This window comes from Squalius cephalus, assembly GCF_949319135.1.
Source record: "Squalius cephalus genome assembly, chromosome: 8".
Classification (NCBI taxonomy): Eukaryota; Metazoa; Chordata; class Actinopteri; order Cypriniformes; family Leuciscidae; genus Squalius; species Squalius cephalus.
This window is the reverse complement of record NC_137129.1, coordinates 16,660,651-16,679,824: the sequence shown is the minus strand read 5'-3', so window position 1 is coordinate 16,679,824 and position 19,174 is coordinate 16,660,651. Positions and strand designations below refer to the sequence as shown.

General features: G+C 37.2%; 2 protein-coding genes across 3 annotated transcripts; both read right to left on the bottom strand.

Annotated features, from left to right (window-relative positions):
• Window positions 1–2,328: 2,328 nt before the first annotated feature.
• On the bottom strand, window positions 2,329–9,815 carry tmem200b (transmembrane protein 200B). Its single transcript, XM_079879205.1, has 2 exons — window positions 9,283–9,815; window positions 2,329–4,936 (listed from the first exon to the last, which is right to left on the bottom strand). Exon 2 carries the CDS (start codon window positions 4,898–4,900, stop codon window positions 3,689–3,691), a length of 1,212 nt encoding a protein of 403 aa, XP_079735331.1. The 5' UTR covers window positions 4,901–4,936; window positions 9,283–9,815; the 3' UTR covers window positions 2,329–3,688.
• A 233-nt stretch (window positions 9,816–10,048) lies between these two features.
• srsf4 (serine and arginine rich splicing factor 4) lies at window positions 10,049–16,917 on the bottom strand. 2 transcript variants are annotated; one of them, XM_079879204.1, is made up of 7 exons: window positions 16,740–16,917; window positions 15,621–15,763; window positions 14,641–14,779; window positions 13,832–13,944; window positions 12,273–12,481; window positions 12,006–12,071; window positions 10,049–11,843 (listed from the first exon to the last, which is right to left on the bottom strand). In XM_079879204.1, the coding sequence occupies exons 3-7, from the start codon at window positions 14,669–14,671 to the stop codon at window positions 11,324–11,326; spliced, it is 939 nt and encodes a 312-aa protein (XP_079735330.1). In that variant the 5' UTR covers window positions 14,672–14,779; window positions 15,621–15,763; window positions 16,740–16,917; the 3' UTR covers window positions 10,049–11,323. The 2 variants fall into 2 exon arrangements, with proteins under 2 accessions (XP_079735330.1, XP_079735329.1); XM_079879203.1 differs by lacking the exon at window positions 14,641–14,779 and having other exon boundaries at window positions 16,740–16,916.
• Window positions 16,918–19,174: the final 2,257 nt, after the last annotated feature.

Here is a 19,174-nt window from a genome sequence, read left to right as displayed (position 1 = left end):
TTGGCATATTTCAGAGAAAAAATAAGTAAATAAAACCTTGGAATTACAAACTGCATAAGAATGCACACCCTACTTAGTTCAAGCACCCTTTGATTTTATTAAAGCACTCAGTCAGTGTGAATCAGCTTGGCATCTTGACTTTGGAATAACTCTTATTTGCAAAAACATTCCATATCTGTTGAATTGTGAGGGCATCTCATGTGCACGGCCCCCTTCAAGTCCCCCTCACAGATTATGTTTTTAATTTATCTTTGTTGATTTAGATGTGTTTTGGATCCTTCTCATGCTGAAAGGTGAAAATTCTATTCATTTTCAGCTTTCAAGCAGACCCCATAAGGTTCTGTGGCAAAATCTACAGGTACAGCTATTCATGATTCCAGCTAAAGAAAAGCAGCCTTAGAACAAGATGCTGCCACCACCATGCCTCACTGTGGTTATAGTGTTCTTTTGCTGTGCTGTGCCGTTTTTGTGCCAAACATACCTTTTATCATTTTGTCCAAAAAGTTACATCGTGGTCATTTAGGCGAGCTTGGATGTTTTGTTTTGTTTTTGTCTGAAAAGTCTTGCGTTTTGCCACCCTGCCCCATAGACCAGAAAGATAGTGAATACTGGAGAAAGTTGTCAAACGTAGGGAGCAACCAGTACCTGCCAGACAGAGCTGCAATTCCTTTAATGCTGTTGTAGGCCTCTTCTCAGCCTCACTGACTGGTTTGCTCTTTGGAGTTAATCAGAGTCAGGTGTTAATCATTAAGACGGGTGTGTACTATTTCACATAAAATAGCATTGCTTGATTATAAGTTCATTCTGAACAATCAATTATAAAAGGTTTTTTTTCCCCTATGAAATGGGTCACTTTGTTTTTTTAGTGCCATTCCATAGTTTGGGTTCGGGCCAAACTCCAAGCTCAGAGCCCTCCCCCCGGAAAGCACGCCAAATACGCATTAAACTTTACTCCCTTTAATTGTATGTAAGTGTGAACTTGTGAAATCAACAAAAGAATGGCTTCACCAAATAAAGAATAATGTTTTAAAATGGTATAGCCCAAACCTGAATCCTATAGAAAATCTATAAGGACACCTGAAGACAGCTGTGCAAGGAGATGTCCTCGCAATTAAGCAGATTTGGAACATTTTTGCAAAGAAGAGTGGGGAAATATCCTGAAGTCAAGATGTGCCATGCTGGTAGACTCCTATCAAGAATGAGTGCTGAAATCAAATTAAAAGGGGGCTTCAAATAAGTATTAGTTCAGGAGCGTGCACACTCATGCAGTTAGTTATTCCAAATTATTATTTATTTATTTATTTATTTTTCTCTCTGAAATGTGTCACTGGTTTTTAAAGGTATTGCATAGGTTATATTTGTTAATTAACTAAAGTGTATAAGCTCTTTATTTCATTTTTTACATCAAAAATACCAGCTGTTATAACAGGGTGTATACACTTTTTATATCCACTGTAGGATAAATAGGGAGAGAAAGGTTGATAGATATATGCAGTGAAGACTGTAAAATGATGTAGCAACAAAAAGACCAATCATAATTTGGTATGCAAATGCTACAGTGACATTACCGTTTGCTAGATTTTCAATGTGTAACAATGAAAGGGATGAACAATGAAAAACTTAAATCTTAAATTAGTTGAAAAGTATAAAGATTTAATGTCTGTAATAAGTAGTTCAAGCTGAATTCATTTCTTAAACTTGTGTAGAAGAAAAATATAATGTCTAAGTGATATCAGTACAAGCACCATATTCACACTTATGAAAACAGTTACAATGCTTTCATCCATCATCACTGAAACAGGCCTTGCTTTTAAGGTTGTATGGTTGAGTGGTTACAGCAGTTTAACATTAAACATCCATAATTCTTGCACATATAACAAAGCGCATCCCTGAGCTCTGCTTCATTACAATAATCTTATGCCTCTCTGCACCTTTAAACAACAGGGATTCCTGTTGTAGGATTCCAAAATCAGGTGTAGTCAGAAAAAGAAGAAAAAAATGTCTTTACTTTATTTATAAATTAATATAAATGTCCTTTAGAGTTTAAAATACTAAAGTTAATAGTTAAATGTAAATTAAGTACAACATCAAGAGCCGCTTTGCCCGTCACACCTACTCCTACTCCTTTATTGACTATAGATCATTAAAATGATTTAAAAAAAAAATCTCTCAGTATGCAAATAGATATTAGAAAGAATACCACAATGCAGTAAGCAAATATTACAATGGCATTATTGTTTGTTAGATTTAACAAATAGTCAGTGGACGATTTTCCGATCTGTATACTGGCACCTTCATGTGCTCTCAGTTCTTTTTCTTTTTTTCTTTCTGTAAGACAATCTCTATGCTGAAAATGGCATATGAATGACCATTGAACACTAAAGTTTTTTCATCTTGCATATGAATGTCTATTGATGGAGAAAAAAGCTTTTGGCCTGCATCTACCAGCAAGGGCACAACAAGCCACAACTTGACCCCCTGATGCTACCTTGAAAAATCGTGGACAGCAAACAAACACTTACATTCAAAGTGGTTTTGTTTTGCCTTTTATTTGCAACACAGGCATAGAATTCAGTTCAAAGGTGGTGTAAAGTATCTGATTACTGATTGGTCAGTCTGTGGATATTGCTCAGTTTACATTGAGAACACACAGCAAACAACACAACGTACCAAAACAGGCTACACAGACAAAATAGAGACAGGGTGGCAGCCTTGTTTTTGTAAACAGAGTGAAGTTACACATTCTCACTGCAAAGAGGAGGAGCTCTGTCAAGCTCCACCCTTTAAAGGGAAAGCAATTATATACCCGCATTAGTGCATGCAAAAACACTGATCACCTTGGTTAATGAAGCCAAGAGGGCACTGCACCCTCATCATGAATGCTTCAGGCAAAGATGGAAGAAAGGTGAGATACAAGGAGAATAGACACTCTGGGAAACCATGGACACAGATTTACAGACATTGCAACTGAGGTTGCTCTACCTTAACTTGTAATCATTTAAATGAATTATAATAGACAATTCAATAGTATGCACATTGTTTGGATTAATCCATTTTTTGGTCAAAGAACCAGCGTTCTCTATTTTTGGCTCTTATCTCTATCAAATCCAGAGTAATGCTTTTGGCTGACCTGAATTCGGAAGTCAGAAATGTGTTTACTTTGAATCTAGTCACTGCCGAGGTCTTAGTTTATTCTACCTCATAGATTAAGAAATGCTGCTTACTGTGTCCTAGAAACAAATAGGACTTTAGCAACAGTAACAAACTGATCCCACCAACTGGCCTTTTACACATAAGCCGTGGGATCCATCCAATCATCTGACATAACAAACTGTTTAGCACATTCTCATGACTGTAAAATACCTCCATGCCTAGCTTCCTTCAGGACGTATATTTATATTCCCATACGTCAAGGGCAGCAGGGACCATGTTGCAGGTGTTAATGTTCTTTTAATTGACATTTCCATACTCCGCAAATCTCCAAACAAACTAGTTACAAAAATTAGTCAAGTGAGATAAATGGCCAGATCTTAGAAATTAGTTGGCCTCAAGGGATTCCAGAAACTGTGCAAATAATATCCACTGGAAACTGCCACTTTGAGTTATTCCAAGTGTATGTCACTCAGTGATATTCCTCCTAATGACCATGGGAACTGCCAATCCATTAATGTAATGATTAAACTGCAGCTCATTGGAAGGGACCTGAGCCATAGATTTTGTTCATCTGTAAGCATTGCTGCTCAAGTTGGTCCAGTAACTTGTCCACAGAGTCCTCTTTGTTCTCCAGCTTGAGATACCTCCTGGCGCTTCCGAGGTCTAGCCGAGGCCAGCTGCGGTGCCTCTGCTCTTCCATAGGTATAAGGTGATGGGTTGTAACGCCAACTCCAACCATGTTCACACACACCTCTGAGCTGGATTGTCCTGGAAGCAGTCTATGGTGACCCATAGAAGACACAGTCTTGTACTCTGGATGAACCAGATCCCTGGGTAGTATATGTGGTTTAGTCCTGTGGCTCATGCTATAGGAGCGTCTGGGTGGGATGGAGAAGATCTCACAGTCCTCCCCACCTAGTGTGGACATAGAGGATGTGGTCATACAGTTGCTGAGTCCAAAGTGACTTTCTTGCCGCAGATCCAGTGCAGAGGTGGCCCCCTGTTCCTCTGGGCAAAACATCTCTTTGCTGTTGTTGCAAGAGTTGGAGGACTGAATAGAGGGGGAAGAGGAAGAGTCCTGATGATGAAGAACCTCAGTGTGCACTGTGTCTTGCTGCTGAATGCTGTCCTCCTCATCCATGCTCTTCACTTGGAGTAGAGGCTCCGAACTGGACATTTCATTCAGGCAGAGGATGTTCAGGTGGGCTGCAGGCAAACTGCTGACCCATTGGTAGTGCCTGGCAAGAGAGTTCACCTGCAAGAGGTCAGCCGAAGGCATGGCTGCAGACACAGAACAAATGACGCTCCGCATCTGAGCCAGAAGCATTTGAGTTTCCCTGTCCCGATTCTCATAGAGTACTGTATTGGCACAAATAAGTATGAAAAGTCCCACTCCCATTATGACAGGTCCTAGAAGTTTCATCCTTTCACTATGAACCAGACTTGCTGCAGAAAGCAGTCCTTTGGACGCTATTCCCCATCCTGATGCGGTTCCAGAGGATCCTTCCTCTTCTGTGTCCACTGATGATCGATGAGCCCTGTATGGCCAGTAGCCCGCCACGGCAAGTGCAGTGCCAACAACAACAACCACCACCCCAAGCACCAGAAAGGCACCTGGCATGGAACGGATACGCAGCTTTCCCTGGATTACACATTCCTTCTTTCTCCTGGAGTGAAGACTGAAACGTGGCAGGCGTTGACGGGAAGGTGTGCCTGACGACCGGCCGCAGGACTTCTGAGTCCTCATGGCATAAGCTGGTCTGTAATGATCCCTTATGGGAATCTGTAAAGGTGAGGAGGAAAGGGGATATCAAGGTTGAGGTCAAGTGGTGACATGCATTCAGTACTTTATTCAAGTCAAGAGAATTTTAGACTATTAGAATTTTACTCTTGGCATTAACATGCAATCACCATGATCTGATCAAACAGATCAGATCATTAGCCAATAAGGACACGGCGTGTTTACATTTGTTCACATTACGTGGCCTCTGTATCTGGATAACCAATCATATTTCCCACACAATATTTCAATTATTTCTGTGGCGCGTTTGAAAGGCAGAAGCTTCAAATGGCTTTTAGCGTAAAACAAATTTCACTATAGCCTCTATCAATGACAGAGCACACAGCACAGAATTTGTGGGATTTATTCAACAAAAGAACAATTGATCACAAATAGAGTACTTAATCTATCAATCAAAGTTTACCAACATTAATCTTGTATGTTGAAAAGAATAATTTCATGATTAAAAGGAGCGTATGTGTATGTGGACAACATCTGTATACAGGTTGCATGTTAATGCCAAGTTTAAACGCAGCCTCAGATCATCTATATGTACAACTATTATAATCCCTTGTTTAAACTGTGTGATTGAAACATTGATGCTAATGCTCCTGTTATTTTTTTCTACTCAGTCCTCAGTCCTACTCAGACTTAGTTATAATGGCTTATATTAATATTTAATCCATAGGGGCTGTCTTGTTTTAAATAATTTAAGAAAACAAGTGCAGTGATTTCTCCTTCACAAACTTCAAAAAACACTTAATACATAGTAATAAATTACAGGAATGTTCCAGGTTAAATACAAATCAAGCCCTTGACTCATGGGCTGTGTAAAGAAATTAATAATTTGTTAATTTACACCATGGACTTTAATTGTAATTGCATAACATTTGTGAAGAACACTTAAAAAGACAAAAGGCTGCCCATTATCTGAACCAGTGCATATTTGATGAGAAATTCAAAGATAAATGGCACAAACAAAGAATGGAATGGAATTCTTCTTCGCCAGTAGATGATCAAATGATTTTCTTGTATTATAATGAATTGGAAATCATAGTTTTATCTAATTGAGTTGCAAAGGTTGTTTATTATTATGGAATGCATATGGCAATGCCAAAGCAATAGTCTCCAGTAGAGTTCAACAGTCTCCTAGATTAGAAGAGTCTTTCCGGAGTCTATGACTCACCTGTGACCCTTACCAGAGTTTGTTATGTATATAGAACAAAGTGTGTCAAAGATAATGTCTTTAAATGACCTAATTTGCATAAATAATAGAATACTATGTTCGGATGCTGCTAGAATTATCTGTACTGTTAACTTATCTGAACAGGTAGAAATGACTGATTATCCATATGACTAGTACTAGTGTTTCTGTATCCTAAGTTAGCTTGAGGCCAGATCCTCATTTTCACGGCCTTTGGAAGTATGGAGAAATGTGTCTTCTTCAGTAAACTCTCTGTCAACTGACTGAACTTCAACTTTGACTCCTGGTCTTCATTGAGCATACTGGTCTTGTTATGGGGTCTAACTGTAATTCCCCAACAATTTAGTTAAAATTTCAGAAACATAATAAATCACAGCAGATTGCAGAGATTTTCAGAGATGTGTACGATTCTGATTCCTCTGAATGGGGCACCACAAACAAATCATAAACTATCTATTTTAAATCTATTTAAATAAATGGTATACGCTCTAAATACAACCATCCTTACAAGTAAAGTGGCTGATGCTGTGTTTTATTGCAGCAAGAGTATTCCCAATCCCTCAAACAATTAGTAAACTTTTGCATTAGATTTGAGGCATAACATATTTCTACACTGACAGATAAACTACCCAGCTGGACTCCCAAAGGGGAAGCCTTGTGCTGATTGTATAGACATTGACCAGGGCAAATATAAATGAAACCACTTAAGAATCTCCAAAGTCCATAAATGAGAAATTTGATGTGGCAAATTCACTCTGAAATATCAAACGGAGCGTTGGTAGAGGTTTCTCAACAACTCTGAAAATGTCATTTACAATTCTGCCGACTCGCTTGGTTTGTTTAAACTCAGGAAATGCTCTGGATGTTCTGCTAGAGTACTTTGTCAGATAGAACTTGAAAGCAAAATGTCAGTATTTAAAGTAATATGGCCAATATAAACAATGAGGCTGTTGCCATAATTGTGTATAATAATAATAATAATAACAATAATAACAATAATATGTAATTTTAGTCAAAACTGTCTTTTGAAATCAATGCTGCATCATACAAATTAAACATCCTTTTACAACTATGAAAATGTTCAACTCTGTAAGTTAAATGAGATCCATATAGAGAAACAATGTATAGTGCCATGTATCTTGGAGCATATGTTTGGACTGATTAATCAACCCAGCAAACACATTTACGTTGTGGCAACGTCTGTGGCACGTTGCACTTCTACTATGGCGACGTCGCTGACTACGTGCTCGCAACATTGTAACAACGTACAATTGTAAGACGCAACAGGGCTGTAGCAACGTTGTTGCGCGACATTCAACAACTGAGAGACGACGTTCAGACCATTTTTTTTTTTTTTTTTTTTTGTAGATAGGCCTATAGATATCCCCCATATAGCATTTTATGTTTTGAGGTTAATTTTTAATTAGTCAGATGTTAGATAATTATATAATTTTTAAATATTGTTATCCTTATTAATGGGGCTATCAAATAAGTAAATTAGTAAACAAGTAAATTAGGCTAATTATAATCAACACCTGCAACACTTTGAAGAGTGAAAATGACAGAATGTTAACTCAACTTTATTAAAACTGCACATGGTAACGTTAGCCTAATCAAACTGCACTTCCAAAAGTCATACATTTGTGAAAAAAAAAAAAAAAAAACTAAATACACGAATATATACATTTCTTTTAAGTATAATAAAAGCATAACATAAAAAAAAAAAAAAACATAAAAAGCAAAGATCAGAACATTTAATGAACAAATGGCAGACAGATAAAGGTCGGAAACCTGAATCATTAACAAATCCAGAGGAGCAAAGAAATATCAGACAAATCAAGTGAAAAACTAAACAGTGCGAGCGAGGCTACATTAGTCACATTAGAAAATGAAGTTGTAGGTTGTGTTTGAATAATTACGTATCTTATTTAGCTGAGGTATATTCAACGCAATACTTAAGTAATGTTATCTTTGCTCGATGAAGAATGAGACAACACAATGTGCCCAACGGGCGGTTGAAATTTAAAAGGCTGATTTTCGCACTTCGGGGCAGTGACGAGTTCATGTCTTCCAGTGGTTGTCCAGACCATGGTCCAGACACACTAGAGTAGACACAACCTTAATGGCAATGGCCAATGGCCCTGAACGGTGGTTTAATGTCAACATTGTGACAACGCTGTAACAACCTTCACCACACAACGTATAGCAACCTTTTGACCATGTTGTTAAAACGTTGTTAGAAGGTTGGGTACGTTATGCCAACGTTATGTGTTTGCTGGGAAAAGACTTGACTGATGAATTCCAGACCTCTTTTTTCCATTACAAATTTCAGCTTTACTTTTAATGGCTGTTCACTCTGGTTCCCAAATGGGTGAAATTAATTATACAAGAGTATAAAATATAAACAGCAGATGTAGATCAATCGTTAAATCCAAATTGTGTTGAATGTTTCAAATTATTGCTTGATTATTTGTAGCCTACATACAATTATTTATGCACCCAAGACATCCCTTTGTAGTTGAACTTGACTGTCGTTTACATTCATGTCTGAACACTAAATAGTATTACTGGCATCATTAGTATTGATGCATGCATAAGGCTAGTCTAAATTGATTCACTGTGACACCTCTGCTGTATTTACCACTTTTCACATCACATCACGTAGAAAGTGGTATTCACAATTCACGAAAATGTCTGACATTGCAGTAAGCCTCATTCAAATATTTGTAAAAAAAAATCTCACTATAGGACTCATTCGCCAATTTATTTGTGCATGTTAAATAATGCACCACATAGAAAATGTTCAATAAATTCACCAAAAATTATCCATTATCTCATTGTAATTCATTGCCATTTTACACATAAGAAGCTTCTCAAAGAGTGTCTAGTTTGTGCTAAAAATATGACCTTTTTTTCTTAGTGGGCTCAATCTCAAATTCATGCATTCTAATAAATCTCTGTATATGACATGAAAATAAACAGCCCGTGTTGAAGGCACAATTTCTCGATTTGCGTCCAAACTTAAGATAGACCTAACATTTGAAATATATCGACCTCTAATAAGGTCAAGATATTGACATTGGCGCTTTGACGTTACAAGTAACAAAGTATCAGACGCGCCTCAAGAGACAATGCGTTTACTTGCCTTTGTTACAGTGTATTGCGTCCGCGTTCCATCGTTCTACCGCTCCGGACTCGCGTGTTCGTGATGTTTTTCATCCACTGCGAAGTTTCGCGGCTCTCCATCAATAATCCAGACGCGTGCGAAGTGCCGCGCGTTTCCCATGACAGCTCTTCCTCTCCAGAAAAGGACACTAAAGGGTTAAAAGAACTGACTTTCTAAAGAAAGAGAAGGTAGATATCGCCCTTTCATCAGTAGTTAACGTCTGTCCGTTCTCCAATGTCCACATTTCGTGTACTTCCTTCAGTAAAGTGTTGAGGAGAGCGCCTCCTTCGTCGTGTCTTTTTATGAGACTCAATGGAGTGAGTGACCGGACTTCAGTTCGCTTTCCATGGCACATAATACACATTCAACATGCTACATTACCCCCTTTAGGGTTTTGAGAAGTAAAGCCACAAAATATGTTGGTGGATGTGTTTATAAATAGGTTTATCATGTAATATTGAGGGAAAAGACGACGAAATGCCTGAAAGCAGGCACATAGATGAAAGTAAAGCAGATAAATGGTTTTTTTTTTTTTCTGTTATCTGAATGTTGGCGACATCTTGTGGAATTATTTTTACATGGAGAGGCGGATAAATAATTGTCCGCAAATGACTTTTATAGATTAGGATATATTCAAGATAAAACTGTTAGATGATGTACACTGTAAAAAATAATTGTTTTAAAAACGTAAGTAAACTGGTTGCCTTCAATTTGAGTTCATTGAAATAAAACAATTGAGATAATACAAAGGAGGAGATTGGTTTATTCAACAGAAACTCAAAATAGTAGGTTATCTGAACCACATTAACTATCTAATTTGATTTGACAAAAAAAAAAAAAAAAAAGTTGTAACAAATCATGAAAACATTTTTTTAGTGCAGTTAATAATGGGATTCAAACACTCAGCAATGAAAATGCTCTTCATTTATTCACCTTCGTCCTATCATTTCAAACCCGTATGGTCCAATTTTCTTTCCTCACTGGACAAATTCAGCTCTGATTTTTCATTCGCACTTACACATTCCCTCCTCAATCTGTTGTGGATTCAAAACTTGAATCCACAACAAAGACAGATTAGAGAGAAAGAGGGAAAATTAAGCTTTTTTTATACTGGTACTTGAACGGTTTTTCATTTTCATTGCATGGTAAAGTTCCTCAACATCATATAGGTTTGAATTGACAGAGTGTCTATTTCCTTTAAACACTTTTTATACTTTTGACCAACAATATTAGGAAAACCCACCACAAATCACCTTTGTAAATTAACTGAATGACACAAAGTATTGAGAGGCAGTTTTTTATTTTGCATGGAGAAATGTGTTGTAAAAAGACCATAAACTCTGCCCCATCTTAACAACATTTATGGAACATGTCTAAAGTATACAATCCAAAGGTTAGGACATCTACTGTGGGCTCAATTTTACTCAGTTTTTATGAATAAAATATATGCAAGCAGTTTTAAAATGAAAACACTACTAAACATAATGCATAAGGTTAACAATACCAGAAAATACTGAACTGTGAATAAGCAAGCATTTTCCCTAATACCTATCTTATCTATTTGACAAAAAGGGAAAGAAAAAAAAAAAAAAGAAAAAAGAAAATTGTGGTTTGCTTCAAAGAATAGAAATGAAGGGCAGAACAACATTTAGACATCGACTGCAAAACATAATTTTCAGTCTTTTGTCATCTTATTTTCAAGAAATAACATCTAAAAACAAGATAGTTTTTCTTAAAAATGTAACGTATTCAGGCTTGTTTTCAGATGAATTAAGTTTATTTTCTAACCCCAACAACAAATAATTTTCTCTTGTATTAAGCAAAAAAATAAAACATTTAGTTTTAATTTAGTGGAAAAAAAAAAAAAAAAAAAAAAAAAAAGGTGTCAGCGGGGTATTTAAAAAAAAATACAAAACATTAATTTAAGATATATCCTTGTTTTAAAGATTTTAGTTAGACTGGAAAACAAGATGAAAAATACTGATTGAGAAACCTTTTTTTTTTTTTTTTTGAAGTGGACTTAGGAACGAGACCTTGAGTGGGATCGAGATCGAGAATACGATTTTGAGCGTGAATGTGAGCGAGATTTGGATCTGGATCTAGATTCCCTGCGCAGATCAGCATCTGGTGGCGTTTGTGATCTAGATCGAGAATGAGCTCTAGAACGGTGCACTCTTTCAGCCACTCTGCCTTCATCACTGCCCTTGGTTGCCTCCTGAGATTTAGACCCAGACTCCCTGGAGAGATCCCTGTTGTTACCCGATTTGGACCGAGATTTGGACCGAGATTTGGACCGAGATTTAGACCGAGATTTAGACCGAGATTTAGACCGAGATTTAGACCGAGATCTGGATCGAGAATAAGAGCGACCTCTCTTGTTCTCCCGTTTGCTCTTTTTGCTCTGGGGGCTGCAGCTCAAGCTATTATCCCTGGCACTTTCACCTCCCCTGCGAGCTCCATTACTGCTCTCCTCCATCCTACTGCTCCTGCCCTTCGTCTTCTTGCTGGTTGACCTGCTGCGTGATCGTGAGCCTGAGGGTCTGGAAAGATGGGGGAACAAGAAAAATGTGTAAGAAAAATATATCAAATCAATATATATTAGCAAGACTGAAGCCACAGAATTTATTTTTATTATAGCAATTACTGCCCTCTAATGGACTCATCAAACACCAAACTGTGACAATTCACTTTCATTCGCCTACCTTGAGCGGCTACTGGTTCGACTGTGGCTTCGGCTCCTGCGAGACCTCCTGCTCCTGGAGCGAGACCTGAAGGATGTGTGCAAGAAGCAATAAACTTTACATATGTTCACTGTGAACCTCTAAAGTAGCTTTTATTACAAGCAGCTAATCCTTTTTGACACCAAATAACATTGGACATTTACGCAAATGCAAAATCTAGCTTAATTATCCGTTATAATCTCCCACATTTACAATATAATTCAATTATTAAAATTAATGTGTTTGCACCTGGAGGCACTGCGAGAATAGGAGCGTCTGCGTCTGGCACCAGGTCGGTCCTCGATGAGACGAATTTTCCTTCCATTGACCTCAGTGCCATCAAGTTTCTCCAGGGCTCTTTTCATGTCTGAGTACTGCCTGAACTCTATGACCCCCTCGTTCTTGCGGCCCTTATTAGTGTCTGCATACGTTACCTCACCAGCCTGACGCATGTAGTCCTGAAATGAATCAATGACACAGTGACTAGACAAAATCGTTGAACACGTTTACAGAACAGGCTTTCAAAATTACAATTTCCAAAATGCCTAAAGTTGGAATGAAACTGAAGTTGTGATTGTCTTTTCTTCCCTATTACATTTCCATTATATTTATGCATTTAGCAAATGCATTTATCCAAATCCACGTACAAAAGAGGAACAAAGCTTTCATCAAAGATCCAACAATCCAACAGCCAGGTTTATTAGACAACTATATTAGGAAACCAGCTAGAGAATTTTTGTAAGTGCATTGGTTTAAGAGTGTGGGGGGTTAAGTGCTCGCGGAAGAGGTGTGTCTTCAGCTGCTGCTTGAAAGATGTGATGTTCTCAGCAGTTCGGGTGGAGGTTGGCAGCTCATTCCAACAGAGAGGGTGAAAGTTTTGGAGAGTGACTTTGTCTCGTCTCGATTTTTGTCTATCTAATACTGATTGGAACGTTGTGGTTTGCTATCGCTATGATCTTGTGAGTGACAGGTTGTCCTGCCTCGTCAAACAAGAGATGTCTTTGCAAGAGGGAGGGGAAGTTATTATATTCGATCAAAGATTAGAAGAGCACATTCATTTAATTGTGCACAGATAAATCACTTTAATAAATCCTGCAATATTTCATAAATTGTGAATTTGATTTCATGGTGATTTTAAAAGACATAATAGTTTGATATGTAGGAGCAAAATGTAACTTGGCTAGTGGCAGAGATATTTGATTTAAAATAATTGGAAAAAGGGAGTGGTGCTTGCTTGTGCAATAACTCACAACAAAGCTAATGTGTTTTGGGTGGTTGCTAAAAAAAAAATCTAAGGTGTTTAAATTGATTTAGCATTTTGCTATGTAGTTGCTAGGGTGCTCCGAGTGGTTGCTAGAAATATATATATATATATATATATATATATATATATATATATATATATATATATATATATATATATATATATATATATATATATATATATATATATATATATATATATATACACATATATATATATATATATATATATATACACATACATTTAAAAAAAAGCCCATCTTCATATCTCTGTATTACTCTGGTCTCTAGAATTTGCGATATTCTTGATTCAGGTCACTCTTTCAATGCAAGTCTGTGGATTTTTTTTTAATCTGTTTTATCATCCGCCAGGTGAAAATCTAAGTCTGATCACACTAAAAACTAACAGCACACCTCTCCTCAACAAATGGAGCCATTCATGTTTTTGAGTGAGGGGTTTGTTCAAATCCCTAAACATAAGTAATAGTAACAGTGATGTTCGCCTTAGCAAACAAAAGACAACTAAAACTAATGTGTTTTTGTACCTTCAGGTCCTGCCAGCTGCAGCGACTAGACAGATTTTCCACAATCAGCCTGTAATCCGTGCGTGTAGGTGGGCCGTACCTGTCCCCTCCTCCACGCCCATACCGATTATTACCTTCAAAATGACGAGAATAAGATGGATACAGTTCAGGATTGGTAAAAGACAATGGAGTGTCCACACAAGCCTTTAAGACTTTGTGGATTTCACACACAGAAACACTAAAAGATTAAACTTATAACATCGACAAAAATAAAAAATTAAAGTTTTATTTATGGTTTAAGCAACTGGATTTACTTCTACTAGTGTAATACATTACAAACTGAATTCTACCCTCTAACTTAAAGGGACATTTCACCCAAAAATGAATCTATCATTTATTCACCCATATGTCATCTGTATAACACAAAAGAAGACATGCTGGAAATATGTCTATAAAGAATCATGTTTTTTTTTTTTTTTTTTTTTATCAGTAGGGTTTCAAAACTAGACAAACTGTTTGGACCAAAAAAAAGAAAAGTGATTCATATTTCAAAATATCTGGTTTTCTGTACAAAAAAAGTCATACACGTTTGGAATGACATACGGGTGAGTATATTATGACAATCATTATTAGGTGAACTATCACTTTAATATAGATTTATTCTTCAAGAACTGAAAATATTCCACCAAATAACATACTTACGCTGTACTTAAATTTTAAAGATTATTTAACAGGGGAAAAGGAAAATGTGAAAATAAATAAAACCAAAACATATTACAGGCACCTAAAAGAGCTCAACCCACATCTCCTAAACCCAATGGTATCCTCACCACCCGGCTTAATGGGAAAAGCGGTCCTCATTCACATTGGCTCGCTTTAATGGTCTGCCCAGGGGCCCAGTTTGGTCAAAGAGCCACACGCATGGAAAGGGGGACACCATGGCCAGCAAAAGGGGCAGGCAGTCAGACTCTTTTAATGAAACATTGAGGGTTAAATTTCTAGCTTTGACATTATTTTGAATTAAAAAGTTATTTCATTTAGAAAATGAAAAGAACTCATTCAATTATATTGCAACAATAGATATCTGCATATAGTGAAGCAGAAATTACAATATTTAGAATTACTAAAAATGTTCAGGGTGATTCTTCATTTAGGGAAACTTACTTGAGGCAATCCTTTTTTCTTTTCTTTTCTTTTCTTAAAAGTGAACTATTTGTTATATTGCTTCAAGGACAGAAATATTCTCCCATCTGAAGAATCACCCATCAATAACATTGTAAAGATTACCATCCAAACAATTTTGCTCCCTACAAAGTTAAACAGTAACTGCATCTGATGTTACAAAAGAAATTAACAAACATACTATTTTCAGGCTTCTCATACAGAGACTGGGCACTCTCAAACACGCTGTTCCATTCTGTTTTTAGATGAAGTGAGTCAATATGAAGACGAAAAACAAAAACAAATCAATGATGACATTAACATGCCTAAGGACAAGTGATTCACTGTTTTAAACCATCAATGTCTTACTCAACAGAGTTGTGGATGGAACTGTTGAAACCATGTCAGAGCCGATCTCCTTTACCTGAAGACCTGCGGTGACATCAATGGAAACATAAATTCTGGAAACACCTAATTCTGGTATAATGATTAAAAATCATAATGGGCATGTTGAGCACCAAACTCTCCAGCTGAGAAGCCTGAAAAAAAATCAGTGTTTGCACAATCCAACATCTACCAAAAAAATAAGTTAATATGAAACAGAAATAGTATATAGTATTCTAGAAGAGCGGATAAATGGATATCTTACTTCTCCCAGATCTGTTGCCTCCATCACGGCGCTGTCCTATGGTGTGCTCCACTATCACTCTCTTCCCACAAAGATCTTTGCCGTTCAAATCGTACACAGCATCATCTGCATCACGGGGGTCATCAAACTCTACAAAGCCATATCTGAGGAGATAGATGAGAGTTATGAGCTTTGAGGGAAAATATGCATGTTATGTTACAAAAAAAAAAAAAGGTCTAATCATCAAATTAGCTTTTTCAGCTATTCCCCTGGTTACTCTTTGTTACCCTATATGATCTAATTTAATGGTTAAAGTCATGAAATAGCTTGATGAGCAGTTTTATGCTGTATTAACTTATTTCATCTTGAAACACGAAGTTTAGGCGGGACATATCAAAATGTTCGTAGCTTTTTTGTTTGTTTGTTTTTTTGTCTTTAACAGTCAATTTAGCCATTAGTTAAATCCGTGGACTGTATTTTTTTTTAGTTTTATAAATACCGGTAATATATTTAAATAAAACAACACAAGCCAAAGTATTACATATACACAAAATTAAATATCACCTAACGTTATACAAAAAGCAGTGTCAAAAAAGAGAGACGTTGTGCAAGATAAAAAGAAAATGTGCGTTTAAACTCCACACGTTTTGTCAAAACTGATGATCATGCAACACGAAGGAGTTTCAATTGACGTCAATTGAAAGATAACGTTATGTCCAAAATTGTCCAAAATATAAACATTTTCACGAGGACATCAGACCCTGCTGTACCTGTATAATAAAAAAATAAATATCAACTACAGTTCATTTTTAGTGAATGGGACCAAAAAACAAAAACAAAACAAAAAAAAAAGACAAAATGAAGAATTCAGTCGAGGCCACCCTGGAAACAATGGGGTTAGCAATAGCATGCTGTGCTAAAACAGCTAAAAAATATATTAAAAATGACCGATTAACAGCCGAAAATATTTCCAAATATATTCTAATGCGTAATTAATTAGTAATTCTGCTAATGAATTCATAATATAGCTCGCTTTTAAATCACATGGATCAGAAGAACAAACAGTTTATCCTTCTTAATGACTCAATCGCTGTTCCGGCTGCACATTTAATTTGCTTGTATAAAGAGAATATTACTTACCCATTTTTCAGGTCCACTTCCAGTATCTTCCCATAGCCTTTAAAAAACCTTTCAACGTCTTTCTCTCTGGCGCGATAGCTCAATTTTCCCACGTAAACTCGAGACATTTTCCCGGTGCAGTAGCTAAGCGTGCAAAACCAGCAACAACATATGTGAGATTTAAAATAAGGGACACGCATTCGTGTTTTCCAAAATAAAAGTCCTAAAGACTAGTCAAAATAAGGGTCCCGGTGTTTTCCAAAATAAAAGTCATGAAGCCTGTAGTAAAAATTGTGCGGTTGTGAAGATTTTCAACCAGCAACAGAACATACGTTATTGCTTACTTTTCTCGCTACCGACCTTTTAGTATTAACTTTAAGACATGTAAATGAAGAGTTTGGTTCCAAAACGCAATAAATCCATTTTGATTAATTTGAGTAAAAATGTGTTTTCTTTACCAAGAAAGTGGCAAGATGAAAACCATTATTTTCTGTTTCAAACTTTAACATAGCATTTTTAGGTTATAATAACATAAAAATCCAAATCCAAAAAGATTTAGATTTTCAAAAATCACCCCCCATTTTCATAAGTTTCACAGACAAAAACACTACTTTCTAAGTCTCTTTGAATACGTAATCATCATAACGAAAGCATAACAAACAATACATCACAGTTGTTTAAACCAATGAGCATTAAGCTGTGTCATCAAGCAAGTTGTTTCCCATTGTGCTTTTGATCAGCGCAGTCGGTGGAGAGCAACTGCACTCGACTGCAGAATCCGACACGTCCGCCTTGCGTTCGCGAGAGATTTTTGACATACGTCAGCATGACATCAGAGCAAGGTAGACCCAGAGCCCGTCTACGGAGAGCCTGGCCGCTCCCTATTAAGTCCTATTGTACCGAATTTTGGCTGTAGTTCCACCAGATTTCCACTGGGGGCGATCGCCCATGAGTGCAAAATGAATGGGAGTCTATGGAGCTAGACGGCTAAATTTGTCTCTTTCACCCGATTGCCGTTGAGAAATCTCAGATTTGATTGTAGGTTTTGCAAGTTCAACATGGGTTATAGGTCGAAAGTTTAATGAACGAGTACTTATGTCCTTTTGATTTCTTACAGGTTGAGTTGTTGTTGCCCATAACATGCTAGCATTCTGCTAATGAACGCTGATTGGTCAGTGAAGGACTGATTACGAGAGATGGCATCGTGGCATCCGAAGCGGGACCAGAAACAAACAAAACAAAAATTCTTCTAGCACGTGTGTTTACCTGTGTCAGCTGTGTTGTCGATGCCTCGAGAGAAAAGAAAGTGCAGAGCTGAAAGCACCAAAGTGACTGAAGGATTGCCGTAAAGCAGTATCTCTGGTTGTACGATGTGTATGACGTCATTGACATTTTAAAAGACTTTTTAAAGCAAATAAGTGACTCTAAAAAATCTAACACCCAGCAATGTGTAATTTCTTTGCGTCTCCTTTCGAATACAACATTCCTAGACAAAAAATGCTCGATGGTGTTTTAAGCCCCCAATGGCTCCTTAGAGGCAGCTAACCCTACCCTCAACCTTAAACCTACCCATCCCCTCGCTGCCTGGAAGGCGCCGTTGGGGGCTTAAAACACCAAACACCACAAAAAATTATATCCTGAGAAAAGTGGATTTTGAGGGGTATAGCTCCATAGACCTCCATTCATTCTGCACTCGTCCTGTGAGCGCCCTCATATGGAACCAGAGTGGAACTGCAACCAGTTCAGAAGCCGGAAGTTTACTGAGAGTGGAAGTTCTCCCCTTATTAGACATTCTCTGGCGGACCGCACTCGGACACATTTCTAACCGGCATGCATCTCATCTCAAACAAGCCTAGTGTCAGACTCATGAATCTGAGTATGACGACGTCAGGCTTAAAGTGATATGGAGGAGATTAGGAGGAGAAACAGATTATGAGGAAACTGTTACTGCGGCTATGCCGAGCTCAACGGTTCTGGACGAACTGTCTGTGATATAAACGAAATGATATTAGCTATTAGCTATTTAAAAAAAAAAAAAAGGTGAGTAGGCGTAGCTGTTCGATATGTCCTGCCCTGTCTTCCTGTTGCAGTGGAAATCAGGACAACACATTGAAAAATGCTTGCGCGTTTCAAGGCACTTCAGTGCATTGTATATATGGATATAGCTAAACATCACAATTGTGAAAATATCTTTGTTCTGTGGAAGACAGAAAGTTGCATTTGAGACAACATAAGGGTAAATAATGAGAGAATAATTGAAGGTTTAAGTAGGCCTATCTGTATCAGGCTATTGCAAGAATTATTATTTTTATTTTATTTTTTTTCAGATCAAACAAGTTGTGTCAAAGTAACACCTCACGATTCCATAAAAATACTGATTTCTGATACCACAACGGAGAACTCTCCATCATCAAATTCTAGTTCCTCATGCACACCAAGTATCTCCAGCACAAACA

What these genes read in the sequence shown, in the direction of transcription:
- tmem200b (XM_079879205.1), bottom strand. Translation starts at nt 4,900, where the DNA reads ATGAGGACTCAGAAGTCCTGCGGCCGGTCGTCAGGCACACCTTCCCGT.
- srsf4 (XM_079879203.1), bottom strand. Translation starts at nt 16,846, where the DNA reads ATGTCTCGAGTTTACGTGGGAAAATTGAGCTATCGCGCCAGAGAGAAA. An exon ending in TATTCTCGCAGTGCCTCCAG is followed by an intron (nt 12,072 to 12,272) that starts GTGCAAACACAT and finishes CACATCCTTCAG; the next exon opens with GTCTCGCTCCAGGAGCAGGA. An exon ending in CGAACCAGTAGCCGCTCAAG is followed by an intron (nt 11,844 to 12,005) that starts GTAGGCGAATGA and finishes CCATCTTTCCAG; the next exon opens with ACCCTCAGGCTCACGATCAC.